The sequence below is a fragment of the Hyla sarda genome, chromosome 8 (genome assembly GCF_029499605.1).
Source record: "Hyla sarda isolate aHylSar1 chromosome 8, aHylSar1.hap1, whole genome shotgun sequence".
Lineage (NCBI taxonomy): Eukaryota > Metazoa > Chordata > Amphibia > Anura > Hylidae > Hyla > Hyla sarda.
The window spans coordinates 219,562,452-219,580,617 of record NC_079196.1 but is presented as its reverse complement, the minus strand read 5'-3'; the positions used below and the strand labels follow the sequence as shown (position 1 = coordinate 219,580,617).

Below are 18,166 nucleotides of genomic sequence, written 5' to 3'. Positions count from 1 at the left end.
CACAAGTGTGAGATTTATTAATCAGATTTTTAAATCAGATTTTTTTTTTAAACATACATTAGCGTAGAGGAGTGTTCCCCAACCAGGGTGCCTCCAGCTGTTGCACAACTACAACTCCCAGCATGCCCGGGCAGCCTTTAAGATTTTAGATGAGAAAAATCTGATTAATACAGAAGTGTGAGATTTATTAATCAGATTTTTTTTAATCAGATTTTTTAAACATATATTAGCATAAAGGAGCGTTCCCCAACCAGGATGCCTCCAGCTGTTGCACTACTACAACTTCCAGCATGCCCGGACAGCCTTCGGCTGTCCGGGCATGCTGGGAGTTGTAGTTGTGCAACAGCTGGAGTCACAGATTGGGGAACGCTAGTCTAGACCAATTTGGTGCTTGGTGTTGGGCAACGTCGGGCCAGAATGTCCCCAATCTGTGGCTCTCCAGCCGTCGCACAACTACAACTCCCAGCATGCCCATAATCCCAATCAGACTCCATTTTGCGCTGGTTTGGGGCCCGGTTTGGCCATATCCCATGATATCCACCGTCTGTATGGTGCTGGTGGATGACACTGGGTGACCTTGCCGTGTGGAACTGGAGCCGACAATAAGTGTGTAGTAGGAATCTGGAATGTGCGCACAGCGCATACTATGGAGGACCCGGTATGTACTCGCCCCTCAGCAGGACAGACCAGTACTGGGCAGTTATATACGGAGGGGGAAGGGGCATGTGACCTGTACAAAACATCCAGGATTCATGCAGCAACGTGCAGCTCCGGCCATGTGTATAAACCAACACGTGTCAACCCTCCAGCAATGTCCTGGAGACTCCTAGGTCAGTGGTCTCCAAACTGTGGACATCCAGATCTTGCATAACTACAACTCCCAGCATGCCCCGACAGCTGTTTGCCTGGGTGCTGTATCCTCTCATATACTGACCTCTGCATTAGTTTAGTGGTCTGGATTGGGGTCTGTATTGGTTTAGGGGTCTGGTCTGAGGTCTGTATTTGTTTAGGGGTCTGGTCTGAGGTCTGTATTTGTTTAGGGGTCTGGACTGGGGTCTTTATTGGTCTAGATGTCTGATCTGGGGGTCTGTATTGGTTTAGGGGTCTGGTTTGGGTCTGTATTTGTTTAAGGGTCTGCTCTGGGGTCTGTATTTGTTTAGGGGTCTGGTCTGGGGTATTTTTTGTTTAAGGGTCTAGTCTGTGGTCTGTATTTGTTTAAGGATCTGGTCTGGGGTTTAAATTGGTTTAGGGGTCTGTATTGGTTTAGGGGTCTGGTCTGGGGTCTGAATTGGTTTTAGGGTCTAGTCTGGTCTGTATTGGTTTAGAAGTCTGGTTTGGGTCTGTATTTGTTAAGGGGTCTGTTCTGGGGTCTGTATTGGTTTAGGGGATCTGGTCTGGGGTCTGTATTTGTTTAGGGGTCTGGTCTGGGGTTTAAATTAGTTTAGGGGTCTGTATTGGTTTAGGGGTCTGGTTTGGGGTTTGTATTGATTTAGGGGTCTGGTCTGGGGTCTGAATTGGTTTTAGGGTCTTGTCTGGGGTCTGTATTGGTTAAGAAGTCTGGTTTGGGTCTGTATTTGTTTAGAAGTCTGGTTTGGGTCTGTATTTGTTAAGGGGTCTGATCTGGGGTCTGTATTGGTTTAGGGGATCTGGTCTGGGGTCTGTATTTGTTTAGGGGTCTGGTCTGGGTCTCTTTGTTTAAGGATCTAGTCTGGGGTCTGTATTTGTTTAAGGTTCTGTGGTTTGAATTAGTTTAGGGGTCTTGTTTGAGGTCTGTATTGGTTTAGGGGTCTGATCTGGGGTCTGTATTTGTTTAGGGGTCTGATCTGGGGTCTGAATTGGTTTTAGGGTCTAGTCTGGGGTCTGTATTGGTTTTGAAGTCTGGTTTGGGTCTGTATTTGTTTAGGGGTCTGATCTGGGGTCTGTATTTGTTTAGGGGTCTGATCTGGGGTCTGTATTTGTTTAGGGGTCTGATTTGGGGTCTGTATCTTTTAAGGGTCTGGTCTGGGGTCTGCATTTGTTTAAGGGTCTGGTCTGGGGATTGAATTAGTTTAGGGATCTGGTTTGGGGTCTGTATTGGTTTAGGGACTCTGGCCTGAGATCTGTATTTATTTAGGGGTCTGTATTGGTTTAGGAATCAGGATTTCGGTCTCTATATTAATTTAGGAATCAGGTTTGGGTCTGTATTGGTTTAGGGGTCTGGTTTGGGGTCTGTATTAATTTAGGGGTCTGGTATGGGATCTGTATTTGTTCAGGGGTCATGTATGGGGTCATTATTTGTTAAGAGGTCTGGCCTGGGGTTTGTAACTATTTAGGGGGGTCTGGTGTCTGCATTAGGGGTCTTTATATTTCATGTGGTCTAGTCTGGGCTTTGTATTAGTTTGGGGGTCTGCTCTGGGGGGGTCTATATTAGTTTTGGGGTCTGGTTTGGAGTTCAAATTTGTTAAGAGGGTTTAATCTAGGGTCTTATGTAAGGGGTCGGTCTTAATTTTGGTGCATTATAAAGAGGGTCAATTGCATTATTCGTGATTCAAGAGTAGTGATTTAGGGGGGTGGGGGCAATAAAAAAAAGGGCATTGCACACAGTAAATGACCATACGCACCACTTTTGACAATCTCCCTAATTTCTATTTATAAAAGTTGGTACACATGAAATAAATATCAAAGCCAAATTACAATACAGACGAGGCGTGCAGGATTTTATCCCAGTAGGAAAAATGCTCCCCGTGCCGCGGTGCTAATAATATGATGACACGACAAAAACACATCGCAACACCAGGCAGGTGACACGTGTGCAAATAGGACGCACTGCTTTTCCTAAGCCCCGGAGACATGACACTGACATCTGTGACTTATGTATTTCCATGTAAAAAACTGCACTACCTATTGCCCAAACCAGTGTTTCCCAACCAGGGTGCCTCCAGCTGTTGCAAAACTACAACTCCCAGCATGCCCGGACAGCCGAAGGCTGGGAGTTGTAGTTTTGCAACAGCTGGAGGCACCCTGGTTGGGAGTCATTGGCCGACACTGTAGACTTAAAGGAGGTGACACTCATGGGGATATAGACAATGATGTCTATATGGGTTTAGTGGATAACCAGGCCAGCTTCAGCCTTCAGCGCCTTTCCTGTCGGCCATCTTGGAGGCTATGTACAACTGCATTATGTCACCCAGTCACCTTTCATGTCAGTGCTCTCACTGATGTTATTGAGCCCCTGTGAGTCACCTTCATGTTGCTCAGCTATTTCTCATTCTCTACACTTCTGGAGGCGAGACAAGCACAGGACTGTTTGCCAGTATTACACGCACAGGCACTTCCTCTCTTAGTTGCCTGTCCAATTATAGCACAGTACTTACTCCTCTCTACTATGCCATGGCACGACATAGTGCTGGAAAAAGTGCACTGGACTGAACAAGCTGCACTGTGCTTTACATTTCAGGGAGAGGGACCAGAGCTGGACTGTTTACCAGTAGTACACACACGGACACTTCCTCTCTTAGTTGCCTGTCCAATTACACAGCACAGCACTTACTCCTATTTTCTATGCCATGACTTAGTGCTGGAGAAAGTTCACTGGACTGAACAGGCTGCACTGAGCTTTATATTTTAGGGGGCAGGACCAGAGCTGGTCTGTTTGCCAGTAGTACACACACACAGACACTTCCTCTCTTAGTTGTCTGTCCAATTATAGCACAGTACTTACTCCTCTCTGCTATGCCATGGCACGACATAGTGCTGGAAAAAGTGCACTGGACTGAACAAGCTGCACTGTGCTTTACATTTCAGGGAGAGGGACCAGAGCTGGACTGTTTACCAGTAGTACACACACAGACACTTCCTCTCTTAGTTGCCTGTCCAATTACACAGCACAGCACTTACTCCTCTTTGCTATGCCATGACTTAGTGCTGGAGAAAGTTCACTGGACTGAACAGGCTGCACTGAGCTTTATATTTTAGGGGGCAGGACCAGAGCTGGTCTGTTTGCCAGTAGTACACACACAGACACTTCCTCTCTTAGTTGCCTGTTCAATCACAGCACTTACTCCTCTATGCTATGCCCTGACATAGTGCTGGAGAAAGTGCACTGGGCTGAACAGGCTGCACTGTGCTTCGTATTTTATGGGGCGGGACCAGTGCTGGACTGTTTGCCAGTAGTACGCACATATTGACTTACTTTCCCTTCCTTCTCTGGCCAATCAAAGCCCACACTCCTCTCTGCTATGCCACAATCTTGTGCTGAAGAAAGTGCACTTGATGAACAGGTTAGCAGTATGTAGGAAGAATGATTTATAGTACACTACTTCAGATAGTGTATGGTATGAGGGAAGAGGTTATTGGTGCATTGGGTTTGCAATTATGTGAGTAAAAAACCAAGAAGAAACAGTAGAAGCACAGCAAGGAAGGGGTTACACTAAGCACTGAACTGCTGCTAAGACACTAAGGGGAAAGGAAGATCACTCTGCAGCAATGTGGACATATAGCAGTAGTATATACACAAGGGGCAGCTGCCCAGAGCTTTATGGGTGGTCTGACATGAGAAAGTAGCCTAGATTTACCTTTAGGGTCATCTTCAGCAGGCAGACTGTCTAAGCTTGAAGGTACACAGCCCAGGCTCGCTCCTTATCCTGCACATAGCTAATGCTAGGCCCCACCCATACTCCCTGTGTTCTGTCCTGATCTAGCTGTTACTAGAGACAGAATTCTCCTGACAACAGGCAGTGGCCAGCACATTGCAGAGAAGGGAGACACCTAGTGGTCAGAACTTTAAGGATGTTTTTCTGGCATAAAGAATTATTTTTGCTAATAAAGTGGGCTTTCAAAAGGGAGGGAAGTTGTCGGACCATATAATCGCTCTGAGTAGACGCATGTCTCATCCATTTTTACAGTAGGAACAGATGGATTTGAAGGGATTATAATAATTACGAGGAATACATAGATGAGAGGGGCCTTTCTGTGATAATGAGGCCCTTACTGACACGGGGCTCCGTCTGTCTGACAGGCAGCTGGTCCGGCACCTCGTGTTCTCTCTCTCCAACATGCAGAAAAGCCTCCGGGTCTCTGTTATCCTAATGAGAGAGATCTCTTGGGATCGATGGGATGAATATTCAGAGTGTCTGCTCTGCGCCTATACTGGAGAGAGAACGTAGGGAGCGGCTCCTCAGGGCATCATTTACAGAACAAGGACATCAAGGAGAAGACGTACCAGGAATCCTCCACCTTCTCAGTGCTCTCTGATGATAAGATGGGGGGGCAGGGGGGGTATTCATAGAACCTGCTATAAAGCTACTTTTCACTACTGATGTGAAAATATTGCATTCTACTGCTGTGGTGGTGATAATGCCATAGTGCAGTGTTTCCTATACAGTGCATCTCCAGCTGTTGCAAAACTACAACTCCCAGCATGCCCGGACAGCCGTTGGCTGTCCGGGCATGCTGGGAGTTGTAGTTTTGCAACAGCTGGAGGCGCCCCTGGTTGGGAAACACTGACCTATACTTGGGACGCACTGCTTGGAAAACACTACACTATAGCATTATCACTACCTTGCTGTGACATCACATGGTTCTGCCTGAAAGATCATCAGCGTCAACTGTGACATCACAAGGCTCTATCTGTGACATAGTTACATAGTTAGTACGGTCGAAAAAAGACAAGCGTCCATCAAGTTCAAAAAGGGAATTGAAGGGTAGGGGTGTGGCGCGATATTGGGGAAGGGATGGGATTTTATATGTCTTCATAAGCATTAATGTTATTTTGTTCCAGGAATGTATCTAACCCTGTTTTAAATTTATTAATCGTTCCTGCCGTGACCAGTTCCTGAGGTAGACTGTTCCATAAATTCACAGTTCTTATGGTAAAGAAGGCGTGTCGCCCCTTGAGACTAAACCTTTTCTTCTCCAGATGGAGGGAGTGCCCCCTCGTCCTTTGGGGGGGTTTAACCTGGAACAGTTTTTCTCCATATTTTTTGTATGGGCCATTTATATACTTATATACGTTTATCATATCCCCCCTTAAACGTCTCTTCTCAAGACTAAACAATTGTAACTCCATTAATCGCTCCTCATAGCTAAGATGTTCCATGCCCCATATTAGTTTAGTCGCGCGTCTCTGCACCCTTTCCAACTCCGCAGTGTCCCTTTTATGGACAGGTGCCCAAAACTGAACAGCATATTCCAGGTGAGGCCGTACCAATGACATCATTAGCCTATGTTGTGACATCACTGGGTTCAGTATCCAGATATGATTAGGTCCCACTATGGCATTGTCACCACCTTGATGTAACATCACCGGGTTCTGCCTGTGACATCATTAGTGTCCATTGTGACATAACTTGGTTCAGTACACTGATAGTGGTTATACCCTAGTGGAACCCAATCCTATCTTGCTGTGACATCATCAGGTTGTGCCTGTGACATCACCATTGTTAGCGGTGACATCACTAGGCCCTATCTGTGACATCATTAGTGCCCATTGTGACATCACTTGGTTCAGTACACTGATAGGATTAGATTTCACTATGGCATTATCACTACCATACTGTGACATCACTGTGACATCATTAGCATTTGTTCTGACATCACCAGCTGCACTAATTCTTATTTATATCATTTTTTTTTATAATCTGGAAAATGGTGGTGGTGGTTGTGGGGGTATACAGCCAAAGGCTGTCTGGACAAGCTGGGAGTTGTAGTTTTGCAACAGCTGGGGACGCACTGCTTGGAAAACACTGCACTATGGCATTATCACTACCTTGCTGTGACATCACATGGTTCTGCCTGTAAGATCATCAGCATCAACTGTGACATCACAAGGCTCTATCTGTGACATCATTAGCCTATGTTGTGACATCACTGGGTTCAGTGCCCCGATATGATTTGGTTCCACATTGTCATCACCTTGCTGTGACATCACCAGTGTCAGCTGTGACATCACTAGGCCCCATCTGTGACATCATTAGTGCCCATTGTGACATCAGGTTGTGCCTGTGACATCACTAGGCCCTATCTGTGACATCATTAGTGACCCTTGTGACATCACTTGGTTCAGTACACTAATATGATTAGATTTCACTGGCATTATCACTACCATACTGTGACATCACCAGTATCAGCTGTGACATCATTAGCGTTTGTTCTGACATCACCAGTACCAACTGTGACATCATTAGTGTTTGTTCTGACATCACCAGTATCAGCTGTGACATCATTAGCGTTTGTTCTGACATCACCAGCTGCACTAAATCTTATTTATATCATTGTTTTATAATGGGGAAAATGGTGGATGAGTTTGTCTCAAAATTTTTTAGAGAATAATTAAAGTAGATAAATCACAGAACTTCACTATTACATCAGCCCCGGCCTCACTATAAAGCTGCAGCTCCAGGCGGAGGTCTCAGGGGGCGCTATGTAAACATTCACAAAGAAAAGGCACCCGGGAGACCTGAGCTGTAACAGCTGCTGCGTTGTCAGCATTCACATGTAAATCTGAGAATGGGGCCGCCGGGGAAAAGGAGCCTAAACATGTCTCACCTGAGAGGCAAGAAAAGAGTTCAGCTCTGCAGAAGGAGAAGGTCCTGGTGGGGATGAGGAGGGTGGGAATCTTTAGTGGGAACTGAAAGTGTCGTAGTGTACGGTATTCTGCCTGCAACGTGGACTATACACAAATGGGCACGGGTATAACCACTGGGACCACAAGGCAATGGCAGCACAGATACACACACCATATACATGCACAGATACATATACACCATATACATGCACAGATACACACACCATATACATGCACAGATACATATACACCATATACATGCACAGATACATATACACCACATACATGCACAGATACACACACACACACCCCATACATGCACAGATACACACACCCCATGCATGCACAGATACATACACACACCCCATACATGCACAGATACATATACACCACATACATGCACAGATACACACACCCCATACATGCACAGATACATACACACACCCCATACATGCACAGATACACACACCATATACATGCACAGATACACACACACACACCCCATACATGCACAGATACATACATACACACACCCCATACATGCACAGATACACACATACCCCATACATGCACAGATACACACACACCACATACATGCACAGATACATACACCATATACATGCAGAGATACATATACACCCCATACATGCACAGATATAAACACACACCCCATACATGCACAGATACATACACACACCCCATACATGCACAGATACACACACCATATACATGCACAGATACACACACACACACCCCATACATGCACAGATACATACATACACACACCCCATACATGCACAGATACACACATACCCCATACATGCACAGATACACACACACCACATACATGCACAGATACACACACCATATACATGCACAGATACATATACACCCCATACATGCACAGATATAAACACACACCCCATACATGCACAGATACATATACACCATATACATGCACAGATACATATACACCATATACATGCACAGATACATATACACCATATACATGCACAGATACATATACACCATATACATGCACAGATACATATACACCATATACATGCACAGATACATATACATGCACAGATACACACACACCCCATACATGCACAGATACACACACACACCCCATGCATGCACAGATACACACACACACCCCATACACAGATACATACACACACCCCATACATGCACAGATACACACACACACACCCCATACATGCACAGATACATACACACACCCCATACATGCACAGATACATACACACACCACATACATGCACAGATACACACACACACCCCATACATGCACAGATACATACACACACCCCATACATGCACAGATACATACACACACCACATACATGCAGATACATACATACACACACCCCATACATGCACAGATACATACATACACCCCATACATGCACAGATACATACACACACCCCATACATGCACAGATACATACACACACCACATACATGCACAGATACATATACACCACATACATGCACAGATACATACACACACCCCATACATGCACAGATACATACACACACACACACCCCATGCATGCACAGATACACACATCACATACATGCACAGATACATACACACCCCATACATGCACAGATACATACACACACCCCATACATGCACAGATACAAACATACCCCATACATGCACAGATACAAACATACCCCATACATGCACAGATACATACACACACCACAAACACGCACAGATTCACACAGTATGTACATACATACACACACACATACATGCGCACACACCCCATACATGCACAGATACATACAGTACAGAGCAAAAGTTTGGACACACCTTCTCATTCAGAGTTTTCTTTATTTTCATGACTATGAATATTGTAGATTCACACTGAAGGCATCAAAACTATGAATTATCACATGTGGAATTATAGACATAACAAAAAAGTGTGAAAATCTGTCATATTCTAGATTCTTCACCTTTTGCTTTGATTCCTGCTTTGCACACTCATTCTCTTGATGAGCTTCAAGAGGTAGTCACCTGAAATGGTCTTCCAACAGTCTTGTAGGAGTTCCCATGATGCTTAGCACTTGTTGCCCTTTTTGCCTTCACTCCGCGGTCCAGCTCACCCCAAACCATCTGGATTGGGTTCAGGTCCGGTGACTGTGGAGGCCAGGTCATCTGGCGCAGCACCCATCACTTTCCTTCTTGGTCAAATAGCCCTTACACAGACTGGAGGTGTTTGGGGTCATTGTCCTGTTGAAAAATAAATGATGGTCCAACTAAACGCAAACCGGATGGAATAGCAGCCGCTGCCAGATGCTGTGGTAGCCATGCTGGTTCAGTATGCCTTCAGAATAAATCCCCAACAGTGTCACCAGCAAAGCCCCTTCACCCCACACCATCACACCTCCTCCCCCACATCATCACACCTCCTCCTCCACACCATCACACCTCCTCCTCCATGCTTCACGGTGGGAACCAGGCATGTAGAGTCCATCCGTTCACCTGTTCTGCGTCGCACAAAGACACGGTGGTTGGAACCAAAGATCTCAAATTTGGAATCATGAGACCAAAGCACAGATTTACACTGGTCTAATGTCCATTCCTTGTGTTCTTTAGCCCAAACAAGTCTCTTCTGCTTGTTGCCTGTCCTTAGCAGTGGTTTCCTAGCAGATATTCTACCATGAAGGCCTCACACAGTCTCCTCTGTTGTTCTAGAGATGTGTCTGCTCTAGAACTCTGTGTGGCATTGACCTGGTCTCTAATCTGAGCTGCTGTTAACCATTTCTGAGGCTGGTGAATCGGGTGACCTTATCCTCCACAGCAGAGGTGACTGGTTTTTGTGACTGCACTTGGGGACACTTTCCACCTAGAATATGACATATTTTCAGATGTTTCACACTTTTTCGTTATGTCTATAATTCCACATGTGTTAATTCATAGTTTTGATGCCTTCAGTGTGAATCTACAATTTTCATAGTCATGAAAATAAAGAAAACTCTTTGAATGAGAAGGTGTCCAAACTTTTGGTCTGTACTGCATACACATCACATACATGCACATATACATTGATTTTCATTTTTACTCAGGGAAATAAGTATTTGACCCCCTATTAATCAGTAAGATTTCTGGCTCCCATGTGTCTTTTATACGGGTATTGAGCTGAGATTAGGAGCACTCTCTAAAAGGGAACACAACTAGGGGGAGATTTATCAAAATCTGTGTAAAGGAAGAGTGGTGCTGTTCCCGATAGCAACCAATCAGATTCCTTCTTTCCTTTTTAAAGAGGCATGTGTAAAATGAAAGAAGCAATCTGACTGGTTGTTAAGGGCAATTGAACCACTCTCCCTTTACATAGGTTTTGATAAATCTTCCCCATAATCTCAGCTTGTGACCCCTGCCCACATCTCTCCTCCATGGCCAAGACCAAAGAGCTGTCCACGGATGTCAGGAACCAGAATGTCGAGGCTGTAATGGGCTACAAGTTCTTGGTTTACCACAGTTGTGATTATTGGCAAATGGAAGAAACACAAAAATACCTGTCAATCTCCCTTGGTCGAAGACTCCATGTAAGGTATCACCTTAGGTGGAGTTTCAATGGTCAACGGTGAGGAACTAGCCAAGAACTACACAGGAGGATCTTGTCAATGATCTCACGGCAGCTGGGACCATAGTCACCAAAGAAACAATTGGTACCACACTACACCATGAAGACTGAAATCCTGCAGTGTACACAAGGTCCCCCTGCTCAAGAAAGCTCATGTATAGGCCTGTCTGAAGTTTGTCTGAATGATTCAGACGGGCCTGGATATGAGCTTTCTTGTGCAGGGGGACCTTGTGTACACTGCAGGATTTCAGTCTTTCACAACGTAGTGTGTTACCATTTATTTTCTTGGTGACTATGGTCCCAGCTGCCTTGAGGTCATTGACAAGATCCTCCTGTGTAGTTCTGGGCTGATTCCTCATCATTCTGTTGATCATTGAGACTTCATGAGGTGAGTGAGATTGACAGATATTTTGTGTTTCTTCCATTTGTGAATATTCGCATAGACTGTTGTAAACTTCTCACCATTCTGCTTGGCGATGGTCTTGTAGCCCATTCTAGCCTTGTGTAGGTCTACCATATTGTCCCTGATATCGTAGGACAGCTCTTTGGTCATGGCCATGGTGGGGAGTTTGGAATCATATTGATTGCCAACACACTACAAATGTTCAGAGTGATTTCCATCGGTGACCTGGCAGAAGTCTAGGCGGGGGTCCAGTTCTGTACAAACGTGGTCCAGCAATCAATTGAAATGGTTAAATGGTTATGGCACAGTGGGATCAGTGGGGGGGGGGGGGTGTAAATAATCTGGAATGGTTAAGGCACAAGAAGATCAGTGGAAAGGGGGGTAAATAAATTGGAATGGTTACAGCACAAGGGGATCAGTGGAAAGGGGGGGATGAATCAATTGGAATGGTTATGATACGGGGTTCAAAGGGAGGGATCAATTGAAATGAATAAAAGAGTATGGCACCGGGGGAATTAACTGGAATTATTATGGCACGGATATATAATTAATTATGCAAATTAGAATGGCAGGTATTTAAGGTGGCAACGCTAGGTAGGAGTGGTCGGTGACCGGATCATGCGTTGCTTATTGCACAGAACACGGTTACTCTGGGTAAGTCCCTCATGTGCTTTATAGGGTCACATGGTTCTTTTGAGCCCCACATTCTAACATTATGGTGAACTTCCCACTGAGGGGAAAATTAACCTATTGATGAACACAATCCTGTCCGTGAATTTGTCCTTTTCGATCAGTCTTGCAAACGTCATAGTGTTTCGATTTGTAGTCTGGTTTTGGCTCCTGAAGAAGATCTGCCAGACCGTGGTTTGTGGTGCCTGCAGGTCCATACAGGTCAGACCTGGTTTCACTTTCATTTTCTGTCACCAGCCGTTACCTTAACTACAGGCCTTTACTTATACACCACTCTACTTGAATCACCATATACATACAAAGGGGGAGATTTACGAAAACCTGTGTAGAGGAAAAACTGACCAGTTGCCAATAGCAACCAATCAGATCGCTTCTTTAATTTTTCAGAAGCCTTTTTAAAAATGAAAGACGCAATCTGATTGGTTGCTATGGGCAACTGCACCACTCTTCCTCTACAAAAATGTTGATACATTTGCCCATAAGTACATACACCAGTGTTTCCAAACCAGGGTGCCTCCAGCTGTTGCAAAAATTACAAACTCCCAGCATGCCCAGACAGCCAAAGGCTGTTGTGTGTGGTATTGCAGCTCAGCTTTTCTAATCTTCGCATAGAAGTTGACTGTTCTGTTTAACTGTAGCACCTCCAGAGGGCAAATGGAGTATTACACATTCCTAATTAAAATCAATGAGCTGTCATTGTCAAATGTACAGACGTGTTGGGTCCCCCAGAGGGTGAGATACTCTTTTTAGCTGCTCCCCAATTTGTTATACAGAGGAGACAAACAGAGCGGGATCCATCTATTCACGACATCTAATTGGGCCTGTGACCAGGGGTTATCTAATGGGTGGGAGCAAATAAAGTCTGGGGCTGTCACACCAGGGACTGGATGGTAAATGTCATGTATTAAAAATGTATGGCTCATTGTTGCCCTTTTATTGCATTGTCATTAAATGCACCCGGCAAGGACCCACAATACAGCCGCCACTCACTGTCACAAACAGCATCGGGCGGATAATGGAGACGGCATCATAAATGAATAAAACGTAAGGGACTCTGTGAATGGGGCCGGCGTTAATATTTAAAGACGGGTGGAATCGGGAAGATCTGTTACATCTACTGACATGAGATAAAGTCCATCGTTCACAGGAAGATTCGCATCTCCGGTTACCCCGTCCAGTCACGGCAAGATCTCCTTCACCAGACCGGACGTGACACTGCAATACAGAGCCCCGGCCTAAATACAACCGCAACACACCTCACATGACTAGATCTACACTAATATCATTTATACATAACTTTAGAATAGTTATATTGTTAAACATAGAGAGCAGTATTATAGAGGTTATATTCTTGTATATAGGAGCAGTATTATAGTAGTTATATTCTTGTATATAGGAGCAGTATTATAGTAGTTATATTCTTGTATATAGGAGCAGTATTATAGTAGTTATATTCTTGTATATAGGAGCAGTATTATAGTAGTTATATTCTTGTATATAGGAGCAGTATTATAGTAGTTATATTCTTGTATATAGGGGCAGTATTATAGTAGTTATATTCTTGTATATAGGAGCAGTATTATATTAGTTATAATTTTGTATATAGGAGGTAGTATTATAGTAGTTATATTCTTGTTTATAGGAGCAGTATTATAGTAGTTATAATTTTGTATATAGGAGCAGTATTATAGTAGTTATATTCTTGTTTATAGGAGACAGTATTATAGTAGTTATATTCTTGTATATAGGAGCAGTATTATAGTAGTTATATTCTTGTATATAGGAGAAGTATTATAGTACGGTAGTTATATTCTTGTATATAGGAGCAGTATTATAGTAGTTATATTCTTGTATATAGGAGCAGTATTATAGTAGTTATATTCTTGTATATAGGAGACAGTATTATAGTAGTTATATTCTTGTATATAGGAGCAGTATTATAGTAGTTATATTCTTGTATATAGGAGCAGTATTATAGTAGTTATATTCTTGTATATAGGAGCAGTATTATAGTAGTTATATTCTTCTATATAGGAGCAGTATTATAGTAGTTATATTCTTGTATATAGGAGCAGTATTATAGTAGTTATATTCTTGTATATAGGGGACAGTATTATAGTAGTTATATTCTTGTATATAGGAGGCAGTATTATAGTAGTTATATTCTTGTATATAGGAGCAGTATTATAATAGTTATATTCTTGTATATAGGAGCAGTATTATAGTAGTTATATTCTTGTATATAGGAGCAGTATTATAGTAGTTATATTCTTGTATATAGGGGACAGTATTATAGTAGTTATATTCTTGTATATAGGAGGCAGTATTATAGTAGTTATATTCTTGTATATAGGAGCAGTATTATAGTAGTTATATTCTTGTATATAGGAGCAGTATTATAGTAGTTATATTCTTGTATATAGGAGCAGTATTATAGTAGTTATATTCTTGTATATAGGAGCAGTATTATAGTAGTTATATTCTTGTATATAGGAGCAGTATTATAGTAGTTATATTCTTGTATATAGGAGCAGTATTATAGTAGTTATATTCTTGTATATAGGAGCAGTATTATAGTAGTTATATTCTTGTATATAGGAGCCGTATTATACTAGTTATATTCTTGTATATACGAGCAGTATTATAGTGGTTATATATTTGTACATAGATAGCAGTATTATAGTAGTTACATTACATTTTTGCAGTGCATTTGTCCTAATATTGCTGCAGGGGCAGATGACACTTAACAAAAGAGGACTTTGCAGTTTAACTTGTTTTAAACTATTACACTATTTCTCTCCGCTGCACTTTCTTGCACTTTTGGAACATAATAAGGGCCAATAAATGCCACGGCTGCCAGTCACAATGCAGCTGACTAAGGTTTAAGCCTTTTGTTCCGCTCATCTCTTGGTGGAGAACAAGTAATGTGACGTCAGGGAACTCTGTACAGAACATGAAGACAAAGCCATGCGATCGGCAGCTCACATAACACTGGCGGCTCCGGGCCAGAGAATCATTGTGAGCTTCATGGAGAGCTCTATGGGAAAGATTAAGTAACAGATCCCATATCCACAATGAAATTACATCAACCTATGTACAGAACATATATTATACCAGCTGTACATATATATTATATACAGTATATACCCAGGTTATACCAGCATGGTCCATATCACTATATACAGGAGATATATAACTAATACCAGCTGTATATATATATTATATACAGTATATACCCAGGTTATACCAGCATGGTCCATATCACTATATACAGGAGATATATAACTTATACCAGCTGTACATATATAATTATATACAGTATATACCCAGGTTATACCAGCATGGTCCATATCACTATATACAGGAGATATATAACTAATACCAGCTGTACATATATATTATATACAGTATATACCAGGTTATACCAGCACGGTCCATATCACTATATACAGGAGATATATAACTTATACCAGCTGTACATATATATTATATACAGTATATACCCAGATTATACCAGCATGGTCCATATCACTATATACAGGAGATATATAACTTATACCAGCTGTACATATATATTATATATAGTATATACCCAGGTTATACCAGCATGGTCCATATCACTATATACAGTATATATAACTTATACCAGCTGTACATATATAATTATATACAGTATATACCCAGGTTATACCAGCATGGTCCATATCACTATATACAGGAGATATATAACTTATACCAGCTGTACATATATATTATATACAGTATATACCAGGTTATACCAACATGGTCAATATCACTATATACAGGAGATATATAACTTATACCAGCTGTACATATATATTATATACAGTATATACCCAGGTTATACCAGCATGGTCCCTATCACTATATACAGGAGATATATAACTTATACCAGCTGTACATATATATTATATACAGTATATACCCAGGTTATACCAGCATGGTCCATATCACTATATACAGGAGATATATAACTCATACCAGCTGTACATATATATTATATACAGTATATACCCAGGTTATACCAGCATGGTCCATATCACTATATACAGGAGATCTATAACTTATACCAGCTATACATATATAATTATATACAGTATATACCCAGATTATACCAGCATGGTCCATATCACTATATACAGGAGATATATAACTTATACCAGCTGTACATATATAATTATATACAGTATATACCAGGTTATACCAGCATGGTCCATATCACTATATACAGGAGATATATAACTTATACCAGCTGTACATATATAATTATATACAGTATATGCCCAGATTATACCAGCATGGCCCATATCACTATATACAGGAGATATATAACTTATACCAGCTGTACATATATAATTATATACAGTATATGCCCAGATTATACCAGCATGGCCCATATCACTATATACAGGAGATATATAACTTATACCAGCTGTACATATATAATTATATATAGTATATACCCAGGTTATACCAGCATGGTCCATATCCCTATATACAGGAGATATATAACTTATACCAGCTGTACATATATAATTATATACAGTATATACCCAGATTATACCAGCATGGTCCATATCACTATATACAGGAGATATATAACTTATACCAGCTGTACATATATATTATATACAGTATATACCAGGTTATACCAGCATGGTCCATATCACTATATACAGGAGATATATAACTTATACCAGCTGTACATATATAATTATATACAGTATATACCAGGTTATACCAGCATGGTCCATATCACTATATACAGGAGATATATAACTTATACCAGCTGTACATATATAATTATATACAGTATATACCCAGGTTATACCAGCATGGTCCATATCACTATATACAGGAGATATATAACTTATACCAGCTGTACATATATAATTATTTACAGTATATACCCAGGTTATACCAGCATGGTCCATATCACTATATACAGGAGATATATAACTTATACCAGCTGTACATATATATTATATACAGTATATACCCAGGTTATACCAGCATGGTCCATATCACTATATACAGGAGATATATAACTTATACCAGCTATACATATATAATACAGTATATACCAGGTTATACCAGCATGATCCACTTTACTAAATAAGATGTACATGAACTCACCGCCATGACAAGCTCGAATGGGTATTTGTAGACCCGCACAGGTGACTGGTACTTCTGAACCATCTTCTCTCCAGGTCTTGGTCTGTAAATATAAGAAATAAGTGAAGTCTTCTCCGTCCCAGTTTTGTAGTTTTGCAACAGCTGGGAAACACTGACCTAGAAAACCAATGAGGACAGCATCAATTTTTCTAGGTACACCTGCACAAAGTCTGGGATATTGTAGTATAAAATCAAGTGTATGATGATCCAATTATACTAAGCAGGTGTTTATCATCTTTATTTTTATATGTAGGTTTAAACACATTAACTGAAACAGTAACAGCAGTGTAGGAGGCTTAAAGCGTACCTGTCATAGTGCAAAAAAAAAAAGAAAAAAAGTGATATGTTACTCAGGACCAAATCCTGATCATGTACATATAATTTTTGTGTGTCTCGGGCCTATATATCCAGAGATATAAGCATTTATCTGCTGGTGAGTTACTTTTTCATTGTGCAGGCTGGAGGGGGCGTGTCAGTCTGTCTCCCTCACAGGAGCAAGTCTGGGCAGTCAGCCAATCAGTACTCTCTACTCTGTAACCCTTTCCTCTCTGGTTTTATGCTGTGTCATGTTACACAGAGGAAGATGCTTGGAGCTTGCCTGCAGTAATCAGAAGACATCATGGTGAATTCCTCACAGGATAAAATGTATAAATATAACAATAGATCTTTATAAAATTAGTGCAAGAATTTTTTAGATAAAAGTACAGCATTTTT

At 41.6% G+C, this 18,166-nt stretch overlaps 1 protein-coding gene across 2 annotated transcripts in view; it reads right to left on the bottom strand.

Annotated features, from left to right (window-relative positions):
• SEC14L5 (SEC14 like lipid binding 5) overlaps positions 1-18,166 on the bottom strand; it is a 107,913-nt gene that overhangs the window by 50,583 nt on the left and 39,164 nt on the right. For both annotated transcript variants that reach the window (XM_056537115.1, XM_056537114.1), the window contains exon 3: positions 17,414-17,495. In XM_056537115.1, coding sequence (XP_056393090.1) covers positions 17,414-17,476 — 63 coding nt within the window. In that variant the 5' untranslated portion in view covers positions 17,477-17,495. The remainder of the gene's footprint in view (positions 1-17,413; positions 17,496-18,166) is intronic.